At 36.1% G+C, this 17397-nt stretch overlaps 1 protein-coding gene across 1 annotated transcript; it reads right to left on the bottom strand.

Annotated features, from left to right (window-relative positions):
* Positions 1-1073: 1073 nt before the first annotated feature.
* On the bottom strand, positions 1074-17396 carry LOC107313680 (coagulation factor XI-like). The gene is made up of 15 exons (XM_015862137.1): positions 17248-17396; positions 16430-16488; positions 15035-15197; positions 14320-14426; positions 13053-13212; positions 12391-12500; positions 9267-9426; positions 8279-8388; positions 8031-8190; positions 7832-7947; positions 7299-7473; positions 6231-6406; positions 5837-5932; positions 3391-3530; positions 1074-1860 (listed from the first exon to the last, which is right to left on the bottom strand). The coding sequence occupies exons 1-15, from the start codon at positions 17253-17255 to the stop codon at positions 1705-1707; spliced, it is 1896 nt and encodes a 631-aa protein (XP_015717623.1). The 5' UTR covers positions 17256-17396; the 3' UTR covers positions 1074-1704.
* Position 17397: the final 1 nt, after the last annotated feature.

Below are 17397 nucleotides of genomic sequence, written 5' to 3'. Positions count from 1 at the left end.
AACAAGGGAGAGGAAAAAGAAGGAGAAAAGAAGGTCATAAACTGCCTCTCATTTACTGTATGGTACCCACTGATAACAGAAAGATTAAGTGGGATCACACTTATTAACACAGATTCTGATGACATTATTATTATAAGAAAGCATTAAAGGTTCTCAGTTTGGCACTGCATATGTTCTTTAGTAAATATGAATTAGCACAAGAATTGGCAGATGACTATTGCAAATGGTCTTGTGGTGGCTCTTTATTTGAGAACTTTAGTCTCTGTTTTCACTGTGATATATTTCCTTTGTTTCTTCAGCAGCTCTTTTTCAGAGTCTTCATTCGATCCCCTTGAGAATAGAACCACACTTGAATGTCAGAAATATCTCTCCTTCTTGTGTTGTATTTGTGCTTTCTATTTTTTCCTGTTCACTCCCAGTCTCTTTTTTAAGTCTGTGAGTTTTTGACAGCACATCTGAGGATTGCTGATATTTTAAACCAGGTTTGGATTAATCAGAGCATGAAGATAACTCCAGCCCTCACTTTTATCTCCCATTCTGCACCTGTATCTTACTGTCTTGGTGTGTTTCTCCCACCTTTGCCTTTCAGCCCACTGAACAGCTGCAGCCAGCACAGAGGTTCTCAAAGCAGGGATCTAGAGCACTGGGAGCCCACTTTGGGGAAGAGAGCTCACCCATGACAGGGTCTCTCTATAGGGTTAAGAATAGGTACAGTGGTTTGTAAACTTGTAGATGTGGAAATTCATTTTTCCTTGATGATAGTTGCAAATAACGCTTTAAAAATGTAAATTCTGAGCTCATTTATGGCAACTTGATGAGTATTTTTCCATAAATTTGACAAATTTTATTTAATTACTTCATTTACTCCTAAAGACAATGCCAGTGTAGACCTCCACAATGCACCCAGTGTGGCTGTGAGGCAATCATAAACAGAATTCTGGAACATATTTTCAGCAATTAAGGCAACGTAGAGTGTTAGGAAACAAGTCTAGCAAAGATAAAAGTGAAATAAAAATGTGTGTTCCCTTCTGATCCAGAAATAAGGTTTATTACTACGGAAAAAATATTCTGACTTCTGCTTCTCACATAAGTGTTTATTTTGGCTACAAAATATTTTTGTTACCTGACTAAAAACAAGTAGAAAGAACAAAAGAAATAAAAGGAGAAAAACAGAAAGGGGAAAGATATTATCAAGGTAAAACCAAGAGTATTATTCTGTAGCTGAAATAGTTTATTTAATTAGGAAGATAATAATGTCAGTTGCAGTCTGTCATCAATGAACTTTTGGACTAAAGACCAGATTTTCCTGGACTTTTAATACTTTCACTTAATCATTTTTAATTTCAGTTATATTTACACAAGAGTAGGAGGTCATCAGTAAACCAAAAATCCCTGATCTCTCAGAACAAGTCTCATAGAATATTTTATGCTAGAGATGAAAGATGTCAATGGCTCAGATGTACTATATTTTCTGACAAATCAGTTATCAGAGTGTCTACTTTTGCGACTGATTTTAATTCACTCATTGTAAAGTTAATTCATTTTTGCTTTTCTACTTTTGTAATCAGGTATTTTATTCTTCAAGCTAGCAGGAGACGCCATTTAAAAAACTTTAATACATCTTTTTTTTTTATATTAAACATCATCCCATTTCTCCCAGGGTTATTGTTCTACATCATTTTGAGTCAGTAAGTTTTGTTCATGTTATGTAGTTTTTTCCAAAATCCAGTCTGAAAATTCAGCAACGTTTGTGTAGACTCCTGGCTGCCGGGGCCGAGCACAGCCTTCACCCCAACTGGTGATGCCCACCAGATACCACACTTCCTCATGCCTGCACGACAATGGTCCTCCAGAATCTCCCTGCATCACAGGACAGAAAGAGTTCACAAAGAACAATATTTCTCTCTCAAATAAAGCCATGATACACTCAGCATCATCCAGTGTTAACAACAGAATAACTGCATAGAGTTCAATTACTCTCACTCAAAGTTGCTTTACACAGTGTCAAAATAAGTTGTTCTTTTTCTCTGGTAGAATGGTGTCTAAATACTTCCCAGACATTGCAAGTAAGTTCCATTGCAGTTCAGTGTTACGGGGTTTTTTGTTTGTTTGTTTGCTTGGCTATTTTTATTTATCTGTATTTGCCAGCTTAACACCCAAGTACTAGAACATGTACAGGTAAGAAAAATAGTAACTTTGCCAGCATTTTTGTTTGTTTGTTTGGGTGTGCAAACCTCAGTTCTGTACATGCATTATCTTGTTTGATGGACTGTCCTCCCTGGGATAAAACACATCTCTGTTTTCTCTTCCTGTTCCTAATTGATCTTTCTGAGCATTGAGTTCTTTAATATAGCTGTTCTGAGCTGCTGAGACAATAGCAAGTGTGTTGTTGTTATATAATATCATCACGTTCTGGTGCACTGTTTCATACAAAGAAAACTTAACTAGTATTGAGGAAAAAATTACTTCCCAGCTCCAAGAATTTTTATTTGTGGTTAAAGTACATTAACAGAGAACATATCTTAAATGCTTAAAATATATGCTATATTTGGCAGAGAATTTAATCTTACTAATTTGACTATATTTTTGTCTATAATAATTGACTTAAAATGTTTAAGTTAACAATAAGTGCATGAGTTTACACTTAAGCAGAGAACTTGGCTCACTGACCTCATGCTGTTGCGATATTTTCAATTCTAACAATGAAGAGACCAGTCTGCTCATGTTGTCTATAGCTTTCCATTTTCCATTTCTAACACTCTCCCTTCTGGATGTTTGTGGATTTCATGTCAAGAATTAAAAACAGGACAGAGGAAATCTGTGTTCCTAGAGAAATGTCTGTAATATCTGAGATATTATAGTTGCTCTCTTTAGTTTTCCACTATTGCAGAGGAATACTGGTTTGCTCCCTAAATATATGAGAGTTAGAACTTGTACTTTGTGATCTCTTTACTTGCTGTTCACAGCCCTGCCAGGCAGGGGGGTTGGAACTTCATGATCCTTGCGGTCCTTTCCAACCCAGTTCATTCTGTGATTCTGTGAATTTTGCCTCTTAATTTGAGACACACAGTGGGATGTTAACTTTGTTCCCTTAATAGGGGAAGTAAAGTGTATGTGGGTCTCTCTCCTCCTCTATACACTTGGACTTTATTTACTTATAGGCACACAAAGTCTATCCTTAAGGATTTCAATGTTATATAATAAATGTTATACATATATGTTGACTGTCAATGCTTTCAGCAAGTAAAAGTGACACATTAAAAAACAGTTCTATTTATCTATTTATAAATATATGTTTCTTGTGAAAATTAAGCATTTTATTATGTTATTCAATTATATATTTGAACAAATTATTGAACTATATGGCAGTATAAGACATATTTCTGTTACCTTACAGGCATCCTTTCCACCTTCGTCATAGCCAGCACAGATCTCTTTGTCATCTATTCTGCGCTTTCGGTATCTTGCCTGACATTCCTCTTTTGACATTAGGGGAACAGTAACTTTCTGAAGAATATCTTCTACACGACCTATGTAATAGATGTTACAATCAGACGGATGTTCAGCTTTAGCAAAGTAGAAGTTAAAACTACACTCTAAAAGTCTCCACTCGGTCATATTAAAAAGTCAGGGTTCATTGCTTTTAGTGGGCAGTTAGACAGCCATGACATTGGTTTTCAACTTTTAAACAGTGTTGGTTGTCTGGGTTTTTTGGAATGTTTTGTAAACAGTTGTTTGCCACAGTTTGACTTATGACCAGGAATGTTTCAAAACTCCCTAGTGATTTGCTGTGAAGCTGTGTATGTGTATTGTTTTCAAGAACATTGAGTCTTGGAGCCTGTGTTCCCATGAAGAGCACTGCTTTGTGTTATTGATAATTATTTCTTAGTAATGTGTTGCAATACAATTGAAGCCTCCCAGTTTCCAGATGTATGCTGCCCCACACCCTAGCTATCTACAGGATGGTGAACATTTCATGTAAAGAAAAGCATTTGAGAGCAGCCTTTTATGACAAATTAACAGAAGAAAATAGAATTCTTTTAGATTCTACATTAAACTCTAACTCTTCAATGGGGAGGTGTACAGAGGAGGGAACTCTCTTTAAATATACATATATATATATGTATATGTAATGTAATAAGAGTTTAATAATTAACAGCTACTTGGACAGCCTCCAGGTAAGATTAGAGGAGTTCAAATCGCACTTATTATTAAAACACAAAGGTCATCGATACTTTTATAAAGGACCTTTATAATCATAAAAGTGATATGCATTGATCTCTGATTTCTGAAGTCATATGAATAAAATCCCATGTTTAAAAAACCATGAATTATGTGCAGACTGTAATTCAAGATCCCACTGTACAGCAATTAGTCTATTATCTGTATCTGTAACATATTATTGCATAACTGAAAGTATATTTGGGAGTGTACATGGTGATGTTTAACTAAGCAACTTGCAACATTCATCTACCTGGAACAGGAAAGCTTGAAAACAGAATGTAGAGAATCCATCTACAGGAATAATTATACTCATGCCCACTGACTCTGATGGCTTAACACTGTCTCCCACAGTATTCTTCTAGAGAAGCTGGCAGCCTGTGGCTTGGGCAAAAAAGCTCTTTGCTGGGTAAAAAACTGGCTGGCTGACCAGGCCCAGACAGTGGTGGTGAATGGAGTTAAATCCAGCTGGCATCTGGTCATAACTGGTGTTCCCCAGGGGTCAGTACTGGGACCTTTCCTGTTATATTATCTTTACTGATGACTGGGATGAGGGGAATGACTGCACCCACAGTAAGTCTGCAAAAGAAATCAAGTTGAGAGGAAGTTTCATTGTGTTTCAGGGTAAAGAAGGCCCTACAAAGCAAACTGGGCAGTCTGGATATCTGGGCTGAAGCCAGTCAGTTGAAGGTCAAGATCAAGTGCTGGGTCCTGTGCTTTGGCCACAAAAACCCCAGACCACGCTATAGGCTTGGTGCAGAGTAGCTAAAAGAGGGCGTGAAAGAAGCAGCCCTGGTGGTATTAGTCAATGCTTGGCTGAACATCAGCCAGCAGCTTGCTCAAGTCGCCAAGAAAGCTAATGGCATTCTGGCTTGTATCAGAAATAGTATTGCCAGCAGGAGCAGGGAATTTTTTGTTCCTCTGGACCCAGAGGGACTGGTGAGGCCACACCATGAGTACTGTGTTCAGTTTTGGGCCCCTCACTACAAGAAAGACATCAACACCCTGAAACTTGTTCAGAGAATGGCAACAAAGCTGGTGAAGGTTCAGGAGAACAAATCTTATGGGGAGCAGCTGAGGAAACTGAGATTATTTAGACTAGAAAAGAGGAGGCTCAGGGGTGACCTTATTGCTCTCTGAAGGGAAATTGTGGTGAGGTGGGGATCAGCCTCTTCTCCCATGTAACTAGTAATAGGACTGGAGGGAATGACCTCAAGCTGTGCCAGGGGAGGTTCAGGTTGGATGTTAGGTTTAAAGATATTGAACTTTTCCTCCAAGAGAGTGATCAGGCACTGAAAAGGCTGTCCAGGGAGGTGGTGGAGTCACCGATCCTGGGTTTTGATGTTGTATTGAGGGACATAGTTTACTGGTAATTATTGGTGATAGGTGGGAGGTCAGATTGGATGATCCCAGATATCTTTTCTAACACTGTTGATTCTAAGATTCTATTACTGCTTTGAATTCACATAAATAAAGCTATGAGCAAATTCACATTCTTTGCATAGCCTTTGAACACATTCCGGGTTAAGTATTAAGAGGATATTTTTTGAAATTTTCTTTTAACACAATGCATTTCGCAAATACAAGAACTCACTGTTTTAATATTTATCTGTACCTCTTTCCTTCCTGTAACCCCATCCAATTACCCAGCAGTCAGTATAGAGCATGCTAGCCTCTTCTTTTGATGGCAGGCAAATAGGAAGTTGAAGATCTAAAATATGATTACAAATATTAGTTTGGCCAGTAGAAACAACTAAAAAAGATTTTTTGGCACATACGTAATACCTGTTGATAGTCTCCATGTTACTCTTTGTACATTTTACTAGATACTGATATAAGTCACATAATGGAAGCCTCACATTTTCTTTACAAAGCCAACAGAATGAGATTCTCCTTAAAACCAAGTGATTACATATTAAGAGATGACAACTCAGGTTTTGTGAACTGTCACACTAAAAATAACCTTTATCATCCTGCACATTTCCTTCTGAGATAGATAGAATACATACCAGTAAAATTCATAGCCTTGTCAAGTTTCAGTAAAGCAATGTCATATCCAGTCTGTGCAGAATTATACTGAGGATGAATAATAATCTCTTCCACTCTGAAGAAAGGTGTATCCTCATTTATTTCTGATTGTTTTAAAACACCAGCATAAACACGCCAAATGTTGGGGTTCTGAACACTGAGGGAAAAAGACACTCAGTCAGCCTGTGGCTCAGAGATTTGTACTGTTTTAATTTTGTGAAGGTGCCAGCATCCTCTGAGTGTACAGTGAACATCACTGAGGTCACTCTTGCCAGTTCTATTTTCACACTCTCAAATCTAAAAACAGATATCTCTTATCTATTCCTTCCACTTTTTGTTTATTTTGTTCTTCCTATCCATATTTTCAGCCCCATACCTCTCTTTCCACTCCCTTGCAGTCAGACTCTTGTTCTGATCCTTTTTAACCCAGTTTCCCTATCTGCTTTCTTTCATTTTCTATTTTACTCTGCTTTTACTATTTTTATCATGAAGACCCTAACACAAACCTTGAGGAAGTAAAAGAGATTCTTCCATTCATTCCAGTACAATATGTGTAGTAACCAAAATAGGGGTGGAAATACAAATTCAAGTATAGTCTATTCAGACACCAAAATAAAAGAAAATAGAAAATATAATTCTACAGACCAATATAAAATGTTTCACTTAATATTAAGAAATCTCTGATATATTCCATGTCATACACTTTGAATGACTAACTTAACAACAGATTTTCCTTGATAATATGATATCACAGTAATAGAAAGTTCATGTTGCATGAGAAAGTTTCTGCTCTTGTAGTTATCATCTGCTTTAGATGCATTAACACAATTAGTAGCACAATACTATGCTACAAAGGGCAAAGTGTGGAGTGCCAATTATATTAAGAGTATAAACTGACTACCTTAAAATTTATCTTCTGGATATATCAAAGTAGTTGACTCCGTTCTAGTTATTTTAATCAAACAGATTTATCTTTCTGAAACATGAACCTCAACTAATTGCAGATACTGGATGAAATTTTTACGTGTAAATTTACATTGAGTACTCACCTCATAAAACAGTGGGCAGCTGTAAGGATCCACTGGTTACTGATGATAGAACCCCCACAGAGGTGTCTCCGACGAGATAGTTTCACATGTAAGCTTACTTGCCATGGCCATTCACCAGGGGAAGAGTCTGTCCCTCCAATTATCCTAATATTTCTTGAAGAATGCTGCATACACACTACAGAAATAATTGAAAACTGCTCAAAGATAATTTTCATTTGACCAAGAAAAAAAAAAAGTGACTACTGCTAACCTGCAAATAGGTACCAATCTTAAGCAAAGAACAACAGATATTCTAATCCCTTTACTATTTTTTTTAACATAAAATCCAGTTTAAAGAAGTTTACAAGGTACTGTCTGTGTTTGCAGTATGAAAGGCAGTGCAGACTTCATTTTGATGGAATACTCTTTATCTTCATGGTCTGCCTCATGATCATTTCTGTGCAATATTCAGAAAAGAAAAACAAATGGGAGGGCTTAGGTTTCCTGTATTAAAATCAGTTTAAAACTCTCTTTAAAAGGAAAGTTTTACTTACCAGTACTGGCCTTTTTTTTACACATTCTTAGCGAGTATCCAGAGATCCTTCCTGGCCCATGTTGTATTTTCACAGGAGAACCATTTGAGGACATTCTTAAATGACACTCACACTTTCTGACAATAAATAAATACAAAGATCCAGTTTGTACTTCTTATACAGAACACATACATTAGATGCCTTCCCAAAGAAATCTCACCTTTCCTCATTGCATGACTCTTGGAGGGGAAAGTAGGTGAAAAACTGGCAGCGGATCGTGTCTGTGCAAACCTGCTGACAGGCTCTGTGTCCTTTAGTGTAAGTGACATTGAGTTCATCTCCCAGAAAATTCATATGCACATAAGTGCGAGAATTGCAGGCTGTAAGAATGAGCGTATTCCAAGCATCAGTAGGTCTATTCATTTCATTAATTCAAGTGTCGTATTTTTATTGTAACTTACTGTTTACCAGGAAAATATCTTCTGCAATTTAGGAGACCAAAACCTGAAATAGCATTTTCTCTTAGTGTAAGTGCCTCTGGTATTCCACTTGTTGATGTTTTCAGGAGGCAAAGATTTCTATAATTAAAAAAAATAGTAATTAAAAAGTAATTGATTTTTTTTCTTAAGTTCTAGCATTTATGTTTCAGGTGCTGATAAGGGAAAGCTCTTTCTTAAATGTACTTTTTCTTCCAAAGTTTGTATCTGTAAAAGTATTTCATACGAAAATTAATTCAATAAGTTAATAGAGGAGGATTTTTTAGTTATGTGAAATGTCATATGGATGTACTACTGAAGATTGTATGGTATTTATACACACTGAGAAAAGGTAACTTTATATATGCTATCTCAGTCTTGCTTCAGTTTCATGTTTCATTAAACATTATTCTTCTTTCCACCTCTGTTTTCTATGGACTGTAACTTTTTGACTCTTCACTGACAAAAATGAGCAAAAGAATTTCAGTCTTTAAAAAGAAACACTTTCCAACCTGTAAACTTAGTTCAAAACCTTCTCAAATAAATAACTTAATCCTACTAGGAAACCAGACAGTTTCATAAAATTCAGCTTTAAGACATCAAAACAACCTGAGGGCTGTCTCTTTGCTGAATATATGCCTTTTCAGATGAACACCAGATATGCAGCTGAAGTAGAAGATCCCTGCTCATACCATAGGACAAGTGAACTGTCCACAGGAGATTATAAATGAACAGATGCAACACTTTTTAAAAAAAAACAAACAAAAAACAAACCAAACCAAACCAAACCAAAACAAAACTGCTTTACAGAAAATAAATCTTGAACAATAATTTCCAAGAATGTAATAAAACAGTAATTAAAAAGGCTAAGATTGTGGAATTCGTTTTTGGTTGTTGTTGTTGTTTTCGTTTGCTTTCCTTTGGTTTTCTTGTTTGTTTGTTTTAATATCTTTCAGAGACTTAAAAGTTGTTAAATTCACCTTTGGGATTCTATTTGCCATTCCTTGGTGAAGAATGTAAAGAACAAGCAGTTTGGAAAATAAGTACAAATAGTTTGGCAGACTAAAATGTCGGGAGTGAAAAAACTTGTAACATTCCTTCCTGAAAATTCTTCATGTTCAAAAATGTCCATTTGACAATCTGTAAAAAAAATACAAGAAAAGAATATCAAAATTCCAAAGCTTCTATGTTATATCAGAAAGTTAATGTTTACAGATTATGCATTCCCATATTTATTTACATTTTCCCTCATTTTTGCCTCATAAACTGGAAAGATATCATCTCATTTAAACCAGAAAACTATTTCTTGAAAACATTTTTAAGTATGTAAACTTAATAGAGAGAACTAGAGTGGGGGGAGCTTCAAATTACATGCTAGAATAAAATTTGCTAATATAATACGGAGAGCTCTAAATTTGGAACAGAAATCTACATACACATCCATAGTTAGAAATAAAACTTATTAATCTTGTCAAGACCTAAAATAATTAAAACTTGTATACCTAAGAGGATAACGGGAAGACCAGGTGAAAAATAATGAGGTGATTCTCTTATTTTTTTAATCAGAATGTTATTTCAAAAAGTAGGCAGAGTAAGTATGAGTAATGTGCAGTCTTCCCTATAGCAGGATCAAAATAACAGAAGGTTGGCAGGGAAGTTCCCATAAGCAGACTACAGATACAGAAGTCACAGGAAATACCAACATGTTTAAAAGAAATGAATGATTTGCCTTCTCTGATGATACACTTGAATTTCTACTTAAAATCCTTATGCAGCAAAAAAAAATGGGGAAAAATGCAGCACCATTCGTAGAACTATGAAACCATAGATCTGGATTTGATGGCAGCAGAAAACTCCACTGCTGAGAATGGACAGCTGCTGAGCTGACACCACCCAGTTAGTTATAGAACCATACTGGGAGCATCTTATTACAAAAGAGGGAATAAAAACAGTAAAATGGAGAGGCATTTCTTAACGTGACTTCTGCTAGTATGATGTGATTTAAAAATTAAAAAATAAAACTACAAACTTGAAAAGACCACAGTAGGGGTCATTCATTACACAGCAGGAAGAGCAAAGTAAAAAGAATCTGAAGACTAGAAAATAAAGGTCAATCAGTTCTGACCATTAGTAGGCAAGATCCCATGTTAAGGGCTAAACAGAGTTCAGGAAAACAAATACCATTTTAAGGAAATGATATTTAAAGTAGAAATGTGAATTTGGAAGTATATGGATACTAATCACGATTTCAGTGATCACCAGTTCAGTATTCAGTGACCTCAAGGAAGGAACTTTGCAAAAGGCAAAGTGTAAGACAAATTGCTATGGACAAGTAAGAACATGAGGGCGTAAGAACAACATCAGAGAGACAAAGACAGAAAATGAAAGGGCAAGTAGCAAGAAACATTCTCAGAATTCTCAGAAGGAAAGTATGTATTTAGTGTCAAAGAATTGGGATTAGGAAAGGAGTTTGGGTATTTCTCAGGGGTGAGGTTAGCGACAAAGAATACAAGAAAGTTTAGAGAGCTGCCTTTTTAACCTCACACTGTCATGAAAACAAACTGAAATTAGATGGTCAACATTCCTGAGCCTCTGGAGGGAAGAGAACAAGGAACAGGAAATTGAAATCTCGTAATACGGACAAATTTAGTGTTCTTAGACTGAAGGAATCTCAGTTTCTTGGTGATTTTGTTTATGATATATACAGAGGATTTATATGATTCCAAAGGCTTTGAAAAGGGAAGGCTAGAATCTGATTTTTAAATGATGAAGCTGGACCACGAACAATGTAGGATTGGTCAGTCTAAATAGTCAGAAATAAACTAGAACAAATATTCAAGTAAACTCATTTCAGGCCTTTGGAAAACAACAAGGCAGATGACACTGAGATTTTACTAGTTTGTTAGACGTACTTCTGTCTGAACAAATGACCTCATTATCCAATAGTATTGTCTAGGCTTTTATAGTCTCATGATTTATTCTTTCTTTCTCTCTTTCCCTCTCTCTCTTCCTCTCTCTCTCTCTAAATCCTTGCCTTTCTTGCAACAGAACAGACACACACAAAACAAACAAACAAACAAACAAAACCAGATAGGAACAAGACTCAACTTCACATGCATTCAGATTTTTCATGGATCACTTATTTCATATTACCACATGCCCTTGATAAATCCTCCAATGGTCTTTGATTTTTTTCACTTTATAAAACCTGAATATCATATTGTTACTTCTAATGCTGCAGTCCCCTGATCCTTCTCAAAGTCTGTCAACAGGATGCTTCTGGCTACTGTGATTTTTCTTCTAACAGTAAATACATGTCTTACTAGCTTATCTTAATGGAGCAGTTTGGAAGAAAGTCCTCTCTCTGTTCTTTCTCAGAGAGCAAGGGAGAAGGAGAAAGAGAGTATAAACAAATTTTCTTCTCTTTAGAAATTTTTCTTCCTTTTTTATTCTCCACTATTCCTTTTTCTTTAAATATCTTTATTGCTAGGATCTGAATCAACTACTTTTTCAATATTTTGCAATTATTATTCACCTTGTGAGACTAGAAGAGTCTGAATAAAACTGTATACAGTCAATTAAAAGTAAGATATAATGCACACGCTTTGATCTTACACTCTGGAGAGTTTTACCTGAATAACATTACTTTTATCCAAAACACTAACAAACATAATTCGTGCCTTCATGCAAAGCTGCATATCCTCATTAAAAACCTCATGAAGCATGTATGGTATACTAACAGAATTTAGGAAGATTTATATTTCTCTTGTTCTTTGACTTAGATGGGATTCTATCTGTCATATTTTTATTTTTATTGTTTTGTATCTGTGGTGCAAATATAAGATGCTATGAGTCATCAGGCTTAACTTATGAAACAACTCTTCACATCATCAAAGTAAATCAAACCTTTTGTAAGAGAATAGTACAACAGAAAAAAAAAAACAACCTGCTTTGTGCCTAAGAGTACTAACTATGCTTCAAAGAATAAGTTCATATTATAATTATTTTAAGTCACAAAACATTTATGCATGTTAGAGAGACTGCACCTCATTGTCTATTAACACTTGAACCTAAACTGAATCAACAGATATTGTAAGCAGTTACCTAATTCAGAAAGCTGACATGGCTTTAAGGAGAATCCAGACACAACCTCATCAAGCACCCTTATGCTGGTTGGAGTTCCTAAACTGGTATGTTTCAAGAAGCATTTTTCACTGAGTGATAAAGAATAAAGAAAGTAGTAAGGCAACAGGTCATATTCTTTAGTCCACATCATTCCACGAGTCCTACCATACTGCCCACTTTGCTCATGGACCTGAGCATCATCCAGTCTCCAGAAAAATGTTCAAACAGGGAATAGATGCAGCTGAATAACATTTGCTAAAATCAAGCAAGCTGACACTTCAAAAATAGTTCAAGTACAAATGAAAGAATTTCCCTAGCTGCATTAATGATGCCATTTTCAGGGCAATAAGCAGAGTAAGATTTGACAGAGCAATACCACTGCAGAGTTGCCAACATAATTTGCATTTCAATATCTCTAGAACATTTAAATTGTTTTCAGTTCTATGATAATCTAGCTTGCCTTTCTTATCAATGGACTAACTTACTGAAGATATTTTCCTAACTGTAAGCTTGAATAAACATTACAAGTAATCAAGGAACAACTCATTTCTTAGAATAAATTCTCTCACCTCTGACTGTCCTGAGATTTACTGTACCAAACAACAGCACCCTCTAAGTACAGGGATCAAATGTGTATTTACCGAAAGCTTGCATTGTGAAATGTTCCTGGGGTATATGTAAAAAAATGACAGTGCTTGTCATTGGTGCATCTTTTTTGGCACTGTTGATAGCTGTGAGCCGTACTAATGTCATAATTTACCCCTTGCATATCCAATCCTACGTAGACATCTGGACTGCAAGCTGTAAAAAAAAAAAAAAAAGGAATAGATAGAGTTCCAGAAACATTCTCATACTCTTTTTTCCCCAAAAAATATAGNCCATTATCCTGATGTCACTTCCTGTGATCACTTCTGTTAAGTTGTATTTTGCATGTATTTTTTTACAAAACAAACAAACAAACAAACAAACCCAAAGATAAATCAGAAGTACAGGCATAACATGTCAGAGTAAAAACTAACAGACTTTGGCACTGTCTTCATCCACACCAAGACCACAGTGTGGTTAATCATGAAAAAACTCAGGACCATCACTAAAATGTATACTATTCTATTTCCAAATCTATACAGCAGTTCAAAATACCAAATCTGTCCATCTAAGCAATTGCTGTCTCCCGTTTGAGCCAGAGGTTCAATTTATACTCCACAGAGGGAGGACTCTGAACATGGAGTTTGAAATACTTTCTCCACAAAGGATGGAGGTTTTACATCTTGGCCAGTATGATCTCTTCACGGAACACGAGTCAGCCAACCACTAGAGGGGCTTTTAAACACATATGAAGATATTTTATTTTAGTGACATTGGCATGATTCTGAAGTAACTCCTGTGACATAAATTATCTAAAGAATAGGAAAAATAACATCCCATTAAAACTTACTATTCTGGTATAAATCTATGCAGAAATATAAATGTGACAGAAAGCTGACCGAAAAAGGATTCTAAAAGACTTGAGTGCTTTGGAACACACATACCAATCAGAAGCAAACACAACCAATCTGTCAATAACTGCAGTGGAAAACTCATATAAAGTAAGACCCACTTAACTCTTTAAATTAATCTTTGGAACTGGAGGTATCAGTTAAATGTCTCCCACCTTTGTCTCTAGTAAATGAATCCCTGAGAACAGGAGTTTGCCTTGACTGGGAATTCTCACTGGAGGATAGCTGGGGTTGGAGGATGAAACCAGCAATGGATTTTATGTTATGTTTGAAAGAGATAGGGCAAAAGACATACAAGTCACTGCTTGGCCACCTCCTGATTCAGTTCATATTTTCAAAATGCTGATTCTCTAATACATCTCCAATGTGATGTAGAACACAGAATTCATACTTATGGATAACTGTATCTTACCACTAATTTTGATGTCGCATTGTTTTAAAGAATGTCCAGAAATAGCTCCTTCCATCTTCACTTTCGGTAGCATTTCAGTATCACTGTCTTTTAAGTAGCAGGAGAACCTGTTTTAAAAGGGAGCAACTCACAGTTTTGGAGTGTAACACAGTACTTCCTCATTGTTTCTCAAGTAAAACACAGGCTGTATATTATTCCTCAACATGAAAATGAAAACAATTCAGTTTTAAAAAAGACAATCATGTTTGATGATAGATGAGTGCACGTGGTGTGTGGGACCAACAGGGTTTGGGGACAGAAACACAGCAGGCACAGAGAAGGAAGGCAGCCTTGCCTCAGGCTATTGAAATTCCTAATCTCTTAGTTGAAAGAAAAATATGCTAAAGAGAGTGGATGGGGTGATGAGTAACAGAAGTGACAACTGGAAACATGAAATTGGCCTCATTGTCCCTCAACAGTAAACAAGTGGCATGGAGGAAAGAATGCACAGTTGGTGCTATTTTCTTTGAGGGACTGGTAAGCAAGCATGAAATATTTGATGTTGCCAAATTCAATCTTTCAGACTTCAGCAAATACCCTTTTATGTCATCAGTTTTACATGACTTAGTCTTCCAAAGCAACCTTGTAACCTTCACTGCATGCCTGTGTTCTGTCAGAATTCTACCAAGTTCCTAAAATGATCACAGCAAGAAGCCACAAGAATATGAGCACTTACCTCTGTGCAGGATCTTTAGTCCATGTCACTGGCAAATATGTGAAGAGCAAGCAGGTAGGATGGTAAGTACAAACTATTTGACAGTAATTGGCACTTGGTGTGAAAACCATAGTGAGGTCTCCTCCTTGCAAGTATGTATTTTCATAGATCTGCGTCACACATGCTGACATGAAATAACAAAATGAGTAAATTATCAGAGATGTGGGTGTGGACAACTCACCAGGAGAGGGTGAAGACATTGCCCCTTATTTACCACGCCTTGGCAGGAGAAGATCTGATCTCCATGTTAAAGCACAAGTGGACTGGCCTCACAGAGGAGCACACGCACTCCTTGTATTTGCCCCTCCCAGTTGGTAGAAAAAACACTAATTTTTGTTATTGTATCTACAGAACTTCTCTTTCTGAGCTAAAAGATGAAGAGGAAATACTTGATTTTTACAGACTCAGAAGAAAACCAACTGAAAAAATTTCATATAACTTCTTTATCTGTCGTTATAAAGATACCATACTGTATCAAAAGCTATTTAAGATTAAAACAAATGCAAAGAACGTATTGGATTTTACAATTTTAAAATATTGCAAGCAAAATTTATTGGTAAATATGTTTATAATCCGTACTAAAAAATTCAGTGTCTCCTGCAAAGGGTAAAATATATCAACAAAAAATTGACACAGTAAGGAATTACTGGCAACGTTTGCAAAATTTGCTAATATATATATTTTTAAGTTAATATTTTACTAATAGGAAATCTGAACATTAAAAATATCGGGGTTCTCAGAAATTTTCCAAGATTTTAGTCTACTTGAATTTCAAACCAGGTAAAATATTTCTGAAATAATACTACAATTGTCAAACAGATTTTGCTTAAAAAAATATAGGTAATTATCTCATTGTCCACTGAGAAAATGATTAATACATTACTAAACATAAACTCTCTTGGGCATTGGTTATAATCTTTTGGCACAGGGAGTTTCAGGGAAATGCAATGTGAGTTTTTGTAGTTGACTTCTGCTAACCAAAGTAAATCATTAACACATACTGACACTGAAAAACACAGTCAGTGCAGGCTTCAGCACTGATACTAATCACTGTCAGCAAAGCCTATTAAAAATTTCCATCCCCAATAATAGGAATCAAAAAAATTAATTAGGAACTTCCACTCCCCTCTGAGTTACCCAGATTTAACAGAGAGCAACCCCACTCTCTTGGGACCAGGTTGCATGGAACAATATGTGTCCCCAGTCCAAAATCTCTCTGCTCTGTAGCTCTACTCACTTCATTCTACATACAAATACATATTCAGGTAATTTTGAATATTACTGTTTTTTTAACCTCTCCTTCCTAGAAGACCTGTGTTACTCTGTACCAGTCTTAGGAATTACATATCGACTTACCGCTGTAAACTGAAGCAGGAAAGAAAATTAAAAAAAAAGTCTGATCAATCCAAATCATCCTAAAAAACAAACAAACAAACAGCAACAACAACAAAACAAAAAACAAAGTTTTTTAACATTTGGGGAATTTCTACTTTTTTCACAGCAGTGTGATTATTTTTGCATAGATGGGGAACAGTACTCCCATATTCCTTTAGAATATCACCAATCTCGACTCTGTCCTGGTAGTTGATTGAATACTACCGCCAACACAGCAAATAAATAACTCACACTCACTACTTTTGGTGCACACTATACAAATTTTAAATTTATATTTTTGTTTGTTTGTTTCCATTTTTACAAGCTAAATTTAAGCTGAGAAATAATCAAATAAATCAACTACACCCAGAATCCACAGAGATCAACATATACTGCGTTGTGTCTATGAAAACATTCCTCAAAATATCAGTTGCAATAGTTACAGAATCACAGAATTGTAGGGGTTGGAAGGGACCTCCAGAGATCATCAAGTCCAACCCCCCTGCCAAAGCAGGTTCCCTACACCATGTCGTACAGGTAGGCGTCCAGGTGGGTCTTGAATATCTCCAGAGAAGGAGACTCCACAACCCCCCTGAGCAGCCTGTTCCAGTGCTCCGTCACCCTCACCATAAAGAAGTTTTTGTGCATATTCATGTGGAACTTCCTATGCTCCACTTTCTGTCCGTTTCCCCTTGTCCTGTCTCCACACACCGCTGAAAATAGCCCAGCCTCCCCACTTTGCCCCCCACACCTCAGATATTTACTGACCTGAATCAGGTCCCCTCTCAGTCATTACATACCTGAACATACAGCAGTTCTGTATGAGTGGATAACGTTTAAGTTTCTCTTAAAAAAAACCACAAATAATAATATTGTTAACTGTTTGTGCTAAATATTACTGCGCCTGCAATGTTAACTTGTCTTTGATGTTTACTTTGAATGGGTGCTCA

The sequence above is a fragment of the Coturnix japonica genome, chromosome 4 (assembly GCF_001577835.2).
Source record: "Coturnix japonica isolate 7356 chromosome 4, Coturnix japonica 2.1, whole genome shotgun sequence".
Taxonomy (NCBI): Eukaryota; Metazoa; Chordata; class Aves; order Galliformes; family Phasianidae; genus Coturnix; species Coturnix japonica.
This window is presented reverse-complemented; position numbering and strand designations above follow the sequence as displayed.

Excerpts from the sequence above, each read along its gene's own strand:
- LOC107313680 (XM_015862137.1), bottom strand. Across the intron at positions 8,389-9,266 it reads TGGCAAATAGAATCCCAAAG|AAATCTTTGCCTCCTGAAAA; the intron begins GTGAATTTAACA and ends TTTTAATTATAG. Across the intron at positions 1,861-3,390 it reads GTGGAAAGGATGCCTGTAAG|GGAGATTCTGGAGGACCATT; the intron begins GTAACAGAAATA and ends CCTGTGATGCAG.